The 11346-nt window shown below is 33.6% G+C and overlaps 1 protein-coding gene across 2 annotated transcripts; it reads right to left on the reverse strand.

Annotated features, from left to right (window-relative positions):
• Nucleotides 1–1206: 1206 nt before the first annotated feature.
• Nucleotides 1207–10846, reverse strand: LOC134720595 (2,4-dienoyl-CoA reductase [(3E)-enoyl-CoA-producing], mitochondrial-like). Of its 2 annotated transcripts, none has more exons than XM_063582938.1 (8): nucleotides 10723–10846; nucleotides 7374–7570; nucleotides 6088–6145; nucleotides 4913–5147; nucleotides 4117–4216; nucleotides 3307–3379; nucleotides 2933–3079; nucleotides 1207–1712 (listed from the first exon to the last, which is right to left on the reverse strand). In XM_063582938.1, exons 1-8 carry the CDS (start codon nucleotides 10765–10767, stop codon nucleotides 1590–1592), a joined length of 978 nt encoding a protein of 325 aa, XP_063439008.1. In that variant the 5' UTR covers nucleotides 10768–10846; the 3' UTR covers nucleotides 1207–1589. The 2 variants fall into 2 exon arrangements, with proteins under 2 accessions (XP_063439008.1, XP_063439007.1); XM_063582937.1 differs by lacking the exon at nucleotides 10723–10846 and adding an exon at nucleotides 10458–10592.
• Between the last annotated feature and the right edge of the window lie 500 nt (nucleotides 10847–11346).

Here is an 11346-nt window from a genome sequence, read left to right on the forward strand (position 1 = left end):
AAATTTGAACTTTCCATTTTTGTGTAGCTATATTCCAGCAGCATTCATATTGATATATCTCCGGACAGGCTGATCATTTAATCATTTTTCAGAGGGTAATTACTGTTCATTAAAAAGTATTATATTAAGGGTACAATTTACATTCATCACTTTGAAATTGCATGAATACCATTATGATTTGGTGAGATGTTATAGAATATTTGCCGCACAGATGACCAAGATATGTTTCATTAGATTTTAACACGATCTGTTTCTTTGTGAAACAGCCAAATGAGACTTACAACCGCAGTTTATGTAGTTTAAATAGAACTATTGGTGCAAGCAGATCAAGAATTGTTTACCCTTCATGTGCCCCTAAATCCTCACCTGAACATGTTGAGGTTAGCATTGCTCGATCTTTAATTTTTATCTAAGTGTTTTGTTATCTGTATTTACATCATTTGTATTTTTGGCCATGGTGTTCTCTGTTTTAATTATATTCTGGTTTTCAACTGCTCACTTTGTTTATTTCTTTACCCTTTGATGTTTAATGATGATGATTGGTGTATGAAATTAACAAAAAAATATATATGTTTAATGATGATTTTAGTCATAGCCTGACCAAAATAAGTGTTCAATGTTCATTTAGTGTATAGCATGACCAATAATTATACAATATTATAAGTTTGTTAACAACCAATAAAATTGAGAATGGAAATGGTGAATGTGTCAGAAACAACAACCTGACCATAGAACAGACAACAGCAGAAGGTCATCAATAGGTCTTCAATGCAGCGAGAAACTCCCAAACCCAGAGGCATCCTTCAAGTGGCCCCTAAACAAATCTTAACAAATTTGGTAATTGGTAATCAAGAACTAGTGTTTGATGAAAGATCAATATAGCCTGACCAAGAATTATATAATTTTGATAATGATTGGGTTTATGATACGGTAAGGTATCTTTGGATTGATGAGGATCAAAACAAGTCATCACAGACTATGCTGTAAGGGCTTTGCTTATTGTTGAAGGCCGTACAATGACCTTTAACTGTCATTTCTGTGTAATTTAGTCTATTGTGGAGAGTTGTCTCATTGGCAATCATACCAAATCTTCTTTTTTAATATTAAAACTTTGATAGAGATTAGATGTATGCCCCAACAAAGAGGTATACAATTTGATCAGGATTGGAAGAATGCAATGATTGTTTTTAATGAAATGACATGGTACAACATTGTAATATTTTTAATATAAATTATCAATTCAAATATACAAAACTACATACATATATATCACAGGCCTCTCTCTATAGGAGGTTCTTTTTTCACTTTGGTAAACATGTCATAGATGAAAGATTATTTGGAATTGGATATATTCTGATTTTTTAAAACAGGAGTTTCCAAATCAAAACAAATAAAATCTTCATTCAATATTACGATATTTTCTGTGTCCTTATGCTTCACTTATTTTATAATTGAAATATTTCATGGTTGGTTTTCTAGTCATCTTCCACAACTGTTTTGCATGAACAAAATCAATAAAATAGAGAGTCATGTTCTTATATCAAACAGAATCAGCACATGTAGTATAGAGTGTCACCCTCTTTCACTAATCATTCTGACTTTGCCTTTCTGATCATGGCTTCTAACATGTCCCATTGTTCTTTACTGACGACCTTTAGGTCATTGAACTCACCAGCTCTACTTACATATTCTCCACCATCAAATTTAACCACCTGTAATGGAAATGGTAATCTTAAAGTCTACTTAGAAGGATCATTGTAATATAAAACTAAGTTAAAAAGACCTGAAAGTTGAGAATTGTGTTATTTCTACAAAACATAGATCAAGTTTGAGTTTTGGTGTCACATTAACATTTCTCAAGTAAGGCCATCTAATAAAATAAGATTTTATCTATTTTGATTACTGCACATTGCAATGTAATCTGAAAAATGCAATTGAAATGTATGATTTTAGCAATTCTGACACATTTCACTGCCGTCGTTAAAATATCTCCTCATTCCTGAATTTCTGAAATCATATATATAGTATAGTTTACGTTGGCAGACTCTAAACAAATGTAAAAATGTTCATATTTGTTTAGAGTCTGCCAACGTAAAGTACTATTAACATAGAAATTTTAATAAGAAAGTTTAGATAAATAAAGTGCCAGCTGAAGGACACCTACGGGTGCGGGAATTCTCGCTTCATTGAAGACCCATTGGTTGCCTTCGGCTGTTGTTTGCTCTATGGTCGGGTGGTTGTCGCTTTGACATATTCACCATTTCCTTTCTCAATTTTATTGTATAAGATAAGCAAAATGAGTATGTTAAATTTGATGCATGCCTTTTCGTGCTTCTTCGTTACATTTGTTGTTTTTATATTGATTAAGATGATAACACAATATTGACTGCTGTACCCCTATTTTTGACATTTTTAGTCTTTGAGTATGTTTGTTTTGTATATGCATCGTTGACAATGTAATGGAATTTAATGCGACTTTCAAACAAGTGAGAGGTTTAGCTAGCAATAAAACCAGTTTTAATCCACCATTTTCTACATTAGAAAATGCCTGTACCAAGTCAGGAATATGACAGTTGTTATCCATTTGTTTGATGTGTTTGGACTTTTGATTTTGCCTTTTGATTTTGGACTTTCCTTTTTGAATTTTCCTCGGAGTTCAGTATTTTTGTGTTTTTACTTTTTAAAGAGTGTAAATTATAAATGATATTTTTTTTCATATACTATGCTTTTAATCAATGGTTTTGGAAAGTTGTCAGACTTGTAAGTATTATTTCATCAATTTAGTTTCAACATCACAGAATTCCTCTATATTTTTTACTTATGAAACCCATTGGTAATTCAAAATTTAGCATGTAAATTATGATTTGTTTCTTTATGTCAATATCGTGATAAGTAAGTAACTGCAAATGTATATCATATACTTTACGCTTACCTCCCCTGTCATCCAGCTAGCATAGTCACTGACCATATATGTTGCTAGATTGGCTATTTCAGGGACCTCTCCTAATCTGCCTACAGGTAGAACATCATATAACTTTTCCTTGAATTGTCCTGTAGGATCTAACCTTCCAAAAGCTCCCTGTAATGTATTAAATGGATTATTTAAATTTACTGGTTACCTCATTGACTTCAAGCAAGTAAAATAAATCTTATTCCATATTGTTTATTATAAACCTTACAAGTTTGATCTTTTTAAGGTTAAGATGGTACCTAACACTACAGGGAAATAACTATGTAAATTACATTGTGTTGTTAAAGAATATTAAGCTTCTCAAACTTATTTCACTAAAAATATCTGTGTTTTACCTTTGTTTCTATTGGTCCTGGTGCTATACAGTTAAATCTTAGCCCATATCTTCCCCATTCTGCCGCTAGGGACCTACAATTTGTTTGTTAATTAGAGTTGTAATCAGTCAAAAGTAAAAAGTAAAATTTATTATGTTTCTTTCAGTGTTTAATATTATGTTGCAATTGGTGAGTACCAGTATCTGGTATTTGGGCAAGTCACATCTTTCTTGTAGTTTGTAACTAGACTAAATGTTTATGTCTTGAGAATGTGAATATTAACTCAGGACATTGTACAAGATTGTGTTTTCCTGCACCTTTTATGATTTTGCTGTATGCAATCCGTGCAGGAGTACTGAAGCTCATACCCAGGATTAGTGGCATAAATTTCCTATCAGGTGGTTATAAAGGGTATGAATGACATTTAACTGTTTCATTTTTCAGTCTTTGGTTTTCTTTGTTGTGTTTTGTATGCTGTTATTTGTCTTTTGAGTGTTTTAAAAGTGTTTTGCCATGGTATTATTGGATTGTTTTCTACTAAACTTTAATATCTTTTACATCTCTTTTAAAACTATTTATAATTACTCAAACCAAATAATCAAACTTTCCTGTTATTCTATTTTATTGTACAGAACATCAAGATTATATCCTGGTCTGTTAAAAGTGTTTATAGCCTATCAAGACCTTTGCAAAAATATGTTGACATAATTTTAAATGAAAAAAAACTCCAGTAGTTTTTATCCATGGAACATACATTTGTAATATGATTCTTTTTTGTTGTAAAACTTATCCTCATCCCAACATCTAATTCTATTTTATGATTTATCTTACTTTGTCAAGCACTCTACACCAGCCTTGGCAGCTGCACTTGGTGTTACAAAACCAGAGCCACTGGTGGCATAAATCGTTGTTATAGCCAGGAATGCAGCACCTAAAAAATAAACACATCACTCATTACAACAAACTACAACTGAGGGTAATAAATATATCTGCCTTCAGCTTCAGTATTATGCAAATTAAAAATTGATGCAAGATAGATAGGAGTAGCTTGCAAATTGTAATGACCTTCCCTACTAGTTTTGAAATAGACTATGTGACCTATAGTAGATGGTGGAGTTTTATTTTTATATCAAGGACATCTCATTCCTTCTAGTCATGGTTTAATGTTGTGTGAAGCATATGGACCTAACATGTTAAGAGGGCTAGGAGTCTAAAACTTTTTGACTTTGACCTTAAAACAGGATTCTGTGCCTCCTATTTTTAATCTCTGTTGAATGTGGCATTCAAGTTAATCAAGTTTAACTACAGGGAGGATATAAGTGGAGGAAACATAGATGTGATTCCTGTACAGTACCATTAACTCCTGGTCTTCTATCTGCCGTGAGATTTATCTTCATATATGACCTTGATAGGACAAGACAATTGCACATTCTTTGGACAATTTCAAATTCAACAAACAGTTACAAAACAAAATAATTTCTATGTAATAATTACTGTTGTGGTAAGGGGAGAAAAACTGTAGACGTTAGTAATGTTATTCAATACTAGGATAAGGAAACTGCTGGTGTCCAAAGTTATAATAACTTGATGAAACAGTTTGTTATTACCACTTGTATTATATAATTACCTTGACCAGCCTCTATAAGCCTTTTACCGATCTCTAATGAGACCAAAGCTGATCCGTTCAGGACTATATCAACTACTGTTTTCCAGGCATTGGCCGATAACTTCTCAGATGGTGAGATAAAGTTCCCCGCTGCATTGTTGATAATAACATGTGGTAATCCTAGCTCTGATACACATTCATCTACGGCAGATTTAATAGATAAAGGATCTCTTACATCAGCAGCGATGGGTAAAACCTAGGAGGAAAACATGCATAAAATTAACAGAACAAACGTTTTATGGCAAACATATTCTGGAGTTATACTCTAATATATGCAATTTCAAATTTCAAAAAACTTACTTCAAATCATCAAAACTTGATTCTAATGCTAAAGGTTCTTTAACATTTGCAGCTATAGATACATGTGTAAATGTTTTCTTGAAACAGTTTTATGCCTAAAAAGCCTCAATACATAATAAATGTAAAACATGAGTTTCATGGTCATGGTGTCTCTTATTTCAGAGGCTTTGGTACGACCTGGACAATAAATTTTTAAAATTTTGAGCAGATTATATTTTTATATTATGTCCAAAAAGCCCTTAATCAATAGGTGTAAAAGGTTCAGTACCTAACTTTTTAGATTTATGTCCCTCTTTGCCAACAATGTCATGTTTGAGAAAAAAAAGTATGGAAGATATCAAAATAAATGGGGAATGTGTCCAATTGACACAGATGATGCCCCGACTTGCATATAACCCTATAAATGGACATATAACTCAAGAATGGAAAAAGTGACGCTCCCAAAAGTTGTTTTGTGGTAACATTTGGTTGAGGCAAACTAAAGTAAGGGGACTGAAACGAAAAATTCAGTATCTTTTCCATCTGTAAAGGGAACTCTCTAAAGGTTAAAGAGACACCAATATGATCTTTGTTTTATGTGGTTATAAAAATTTTGTATAAGATTCATAACATTTGGTTGAAGCTAACTGAAGTAAGAGAACTGTTCGGACAGACAACACAGGTAAAACTTAATGCCCCTCCTCTACATCAATAACAAATTTGCTTTGGATATAATGAATGAGAGTGCTCTTTGAAACAGTTAAGAGTCCTAATAAATAATAGACAGCCCAACCTAATAAAAATGATGTTTAAATAGAATGTCATATGCATAACTTATTATCAAACAATATTTGTACCTTGTTTCCTGTTTCTGAGGAAATTTCAGATGCTGTTTTCTCTAATACATCCAATTTCCTGAAGAAAATAGAAATGCGATAAAATGTTATTTAACATATTTAATGCTTTCACAAATATGATACATGTATGTGACATATTTGATTGTAGATGTTACTTTATCAAGCAAAACAACAACGCCATGCTCACACTATCACCTTTTATTGTTCAGACAGTAAATCTGAAAATCTTAGTCAAAACCCTAATTTTGCATATAATTAGACAGTTTAATTAATAATGACTTGTGACAGTGAAATTGAGTACTTACATGTAGTTTCAAGTTGATGTAACCACAACCTAACATAAACCAATTTTTTTTCTATTACATTTCCAAGTTGAGTGCACCAGGACAAAACCCTAATTTGCATATATGTTTATCTTTAAGATTCAAGTTGATGAGAACACAAACTACATTAAACCACAATTTTAATCTACTTTGAAACAAAATTTGAGTCTTATGTTGGACAGATGCACAGACTGTAACATTAATGCCATTCTACTAATATAGCAAGGAAAACAGCAGAGGGAGATATGTGAGTATTTTCAAAAATTCCCTTTTTCAATTTGAATTATCTCCCCTTTTCTGTTAATCCTTATCTCTTCCAACACTTGCAAATTTGGGTTCAACAAATTATTAAAACAATAATAAAAGCATGATATTTAATTAAAAACACATGTAAATATAGATTCTTACATTGGTACCAGTGGATTATCGGATTTATCCAATCGAGATAGTTAAATTATCAACTTTAAAGTCCGAGCCGCCTCGGCGAGTACTTTAAAATTTATAATTTAACTATCGAGATTGGATAAATCCGATAATTCACGAGTAACTATGTAAGAATCTGTTTCTCTAATGATTAAAAATTACATTTTCTTTTTTTGTTAACCGAAAATCCCCTTCGAGTGCCTTTCACATTGCACGAAGTTGTCAATTTCATTAACACCTGTTCGCATATTTTGATTCATTCAGTTAGCTAAAAAAAGGTCATGACCCTTAAAATCATCCAATGATGTTCTGAGATCACCGGCAACCACACCTTGATTAATTTTATTTATACAATGGTTCGGAAAGCGATAAATTTCCATAGAATTAGAGAAATTAAAATAGCATCTCATTAATATTTAAGGCCGGCAAGACCCCTTATAAATAAACTTCTGATGAAACCTATTGATACAAAAGTTAACTTAAAGATTCCAAAGTAAATATAAACTTCTAATAGCATGTACATCATAACATGTATGCTACCTGCTAGATATAACGACTTGAGCACCTAGTTTTGACAACATGGTAGCCATTCCTTTCCCCAGTCCTGTTCCTCCACCAGTTATAAAGGCTATCTTCCCATCAAAGGTTCCATCTGGTAACATCTTTCCCATCTGGGCAGGAAACATTTTGGAATGCTCTTTAACATGGCTGACAGGTGTTGTGGAGAATTTCTTTGTCTGAAGAAGTAAACAAAACTCCATTTTAATTTTAATTTTAATTCAAACTAAATACATGTAGCTAATTGTGCTGAATATACATTTGTATCAATTATGTTTTTTTTCTATGGATGGAGCCTATACATGTACTAAAAATGCCAAAAGAAAAACTTTCAGTTAAAAAAAAAGGTAATTGTTTTACATTGTCTTATCAGGGCCTTTTATAGCTGACTATGCGGTATAGTTTTACTCATTGTTGAAGGCCCTACGGTGACCTATAGTTGTTAATTTCTGTGTCATTTTGGTCTTTTGTGGATAGTTGTCTCATTGGCAATCATACCACATCTTCTTTCTTATATGTACTAAAACTGCTAAAAAGAAAAACTTTCAGTTAAAAAAAAAAGGTAAGAAAAAAAACGAAAAAATTATAGATGTCTATTTACGTATACGGGTTCTAGATAATTGATCCATACTGTACTCCATAATTAATCTTAAAAGCATGATAAGTGCTATATATGCTGCTTTATGCTATTCCCTATGGCAGTGCTGTACATTTGTTTTAGGTTTTTGTTTAGGTTTCTCATATTTAAGGAATATCTAAGGAAGCCTAGCGTGGAACTGGCTTTGATCCATATGTTTGTGGTGGTTACCTTCATGACGAATAACAGTAAAAATTCTTCCCAAATGATGTTAACGATAATTTTTGGTTCATGACTATAAAATGTGCACTTTCTTTTAGACAATAAAAAATCAAATGATTTTGACGAATCCTGTAGAATTTTTTCATGTTTTTCCAAAAATCATGGTAACGATAATTATTTGAGAGCTCGGATGAATCAGGATAAGGATATTTTGACAAATCACAGTAAAATTTTTAATCAATTTGACACTAACAATAGCAGAAAATGACTGTTGACGCCTAACAGTAAAAGGCATTACTACCTCACTTACATGTAAGGTCTTCCTGTATTTGTAATCCAAGATATGGGATTGACGACACTTTTTCTAGCGTGTGGTTGTTAAGGCTGTGTAACCAGAGAGCATGTATCTACTCTACAAATTCATATTGTCACCACCAGGATTCAAACTTCTGTCGTCTGGGTGACAGTCAGTGTGTTAACCCACTGAGCCAAAGAATTGATTCTCTAGCTCAGTTGATTAAGACTGGCTTTATATGTTCTACCTACAGAGGGGAAGCAACCCCGCTACTCTATTCCCCCACCACAAGAGTCATCATATCTTCATATATGACTCTTAACAACACAAACCTGGCTATACTCCAGACAACCATCCCTAGTGATTTTAGTCGGGCGCCAAATGTAACTGGAGAGCATGTATCTACTCTACAAATTCATATCGTCGCCACCGGGATTCGAACTCCGGTCGTCTGGGTGACAGTCAGTGTGTTAACCCACTGAGCCAAAGAATCGATTCTCTAGCTCAGTTGATTAAGACTAGCTTTATATGTTCTACCTACAGAGGGGAAGCAACCCCGCTACTCTATTCCCCCACCACAAGAGTCATCATATCTTCATATATGACTCTTAACAACACAAACCTGGCTATACTCCAGACAACCATCCCTAGTGATTTTAGTCGGGCGCCAAATGTAACCGGAGAGCATGTATCTACTCTACAAATTCATATCGTCACCACCGGGATTCGAACTCCTGTCGTCTGGGTGACAGTCAGTGTGTTAACCTACTGAGCCAAAGAATCGATTCTCTAGCTCAGTTGATTAAGACTGGCTTTATATGGGGACGAAGTCCCCAATTAAGGTAGAAAAATCAATGAAAAAAAAAATCTGGGAAAATTTCCTGAATTTTTCATTGTACTAATGAACTCAAAATCGTTAACTTTTTTTTTCAGATCTAGTTCCTGTTCCGGTTTTCCCGCATTTGCGCAGAAATCTGTCTTGTTTGCATGAGACTTTATTTTTTTTTATATTTATCAGTCTAGTAAAACATAAGATTGGATCTCAATACAAATTCAATTTTAATAATTGTTTGATATGAAAAAAAACGTTACGTTACCTGATGAAAGCGTTTCTTTTGTTTACATCGAATATGACGTCATAACTTAAAGAACGTCACAGCTAATTCCCTAACATCAGAACCAAAATCGGGAACGTTACGTACGGTATTTCGGTTTCTTTTATCAACATGATTGAATTAAGAAAATAATATAAACAGACTTCGTCCCCATTCACAGGTTATGCCTGCCTCATATTATGTTCTACCTGTACTGAGGGGAAGCAACCCCGCTACACTTGTAAAACAGCTGGCTTTTACTTTTTTTTTTACATTTTTGGGGCCTTGAAGAGATGAAGAGCATAACCCAGTGGTCAAACCATTTTTCTAGTGATTTCAGGTCCTCTTGTAGTTTGTTGTGGTCATTTTGGTTTTTGATTTCCCTGTACAGCAGTCGTCGACAATACACCTTATCGCTTTTTGTCCGTCATTACTGGACATCACACAGGGTCCCGTAAAATTTTGACGTCATAATTCAAAATATCTGACGCCACAATGGAAAAGTGATTGTTGTATGACGCCAATAGTTCAAGCGGAACAGATTCTCGGGTCAAGCGGGAATAGCGATAAGGTGTATTAGACTAATTTATGAGGAGTTTACTCTGGTAAATTATTTATGTGACACAAAAAGAGGATGCATCCTAGAACCTTCAAGATTCTTTAAGGTCAACAAGGCTCTAGATAGAATAGAATGTTGTTGTTTATTTGTCAAATTGGTTTAACCAAGGATTTGTATAGTAAGATTTTTTATTTAGCAGACGAAAAGGGTCAAAATCTGGGACAATGGAAGCCCTGTGAATGCGTTAATTGTTTATTCCAACGAAAAACAAATCTAAAATACAAAATTTGTGACAAAGAGTTAAAATAGAATTTCATACCTTGCCTACTTTGTTCCATAATACCGAGTCGAGTTTAAAATTTAAACAAAATCTTGCACTTCGACTGGGCGCTGCCATTTTCCACGAAGGATTTCCGAATTAGCCCTTAAACCAGAATGTGCATTTAGAGCAAAGAGAAGTGGATTGGTTAGAAGGTACCAGTCCATCATTCTTTTCGGAACAATTGTTTAGAGGTGAACGTGAAATGTTTCGAAAATTTCGTCTTACACAGGTAAAAGCCCTCAAAATAGTGAAAGAAACTTACCTGAACAGCGGTTTCACCTTTGATACACCTAGATAAAGTGCTCATGCTTCAGACACAAAGAGATTTCGAACGTTTCATAACGAATTCTAGCCACTTCGACCCCTGGTTAAATCGGCACCTGGTCTAATCGACACTTAGAGGACTTTTCGGCACCTACTCGAATCGGGACCTGGTTTATTCGCCACCCGATTGTTAAATTGATATAATGTAAATATTCTGTTTTCAATATTTAATTATAAAAGTTTCACTGCAGTTACCTAGGACATACAGACATATAATAGTACACAAAATAGAAAAAAAATAAACATGATCCCCACCAAAAACTGGGGGTGATCTCAGGTGTTCCGCAAGGGTTACAGTATTAAGCAGATCCTTCTCCACATATGGCACCTGTCATGTTGCTATTGTTTTTACAATCCTGGTAAATACTAAAACAGTCCTATTTTTTAGGTCACATTTGTGAATAGATTATACATGTATCATCATGATCCTGGGAACAAACAATGCCATCATATAAATTTATACAAATTAATCATATTTGATTCTGTTTATTCCATTTAGAACAAATATAGTAATATTTTGATTACCGGAGTAGACTCCTAGGTATGAGTGTAAAACTTCCCG

This window comes from Mytilus trossulus, chromosome 6 (genome assembly GCF_036588685.1).
Source record: "Mytilus trossulus isolate FHL-02 chromosome 6, PNRI_Mtr1.1.1.hap1, whole genome shotgun sequence".
NCBI lineage: Eukaryota > Metazoa > Mollusca > Bivalvia > Mytilida > Mytilidae > Mytilus > Mytilus trossulus.

What these genes read in the sequence shown, in the direction of transcription:
- LOC134720595 (XM_063582937.1), bottom strand. Translation starts at nt 10,535, where the DNA reads ATGGCAGCGCCCAGTCGAAGTGCAAGATTTTGTTTAAATTTTAAACTC. An exon ending in CCTCAGAAACAGGAAACAAG is followed by an intron (nt 5,148 to 6,087) that starts GTACAAATATTG and finishes TTTTCCTCCTAG; the next exon opens with GTTTTACCCATCGCTGCTGA. An exon ending in CTAGCTGGATGACAGGGGAG is followed by an intron (nt 1,713 to 2,932) that starts GTAAGCGTAAAG and finishes TTTCCATTACAG; the next exon opens with GTGGTTAAATTTGATGGTGG.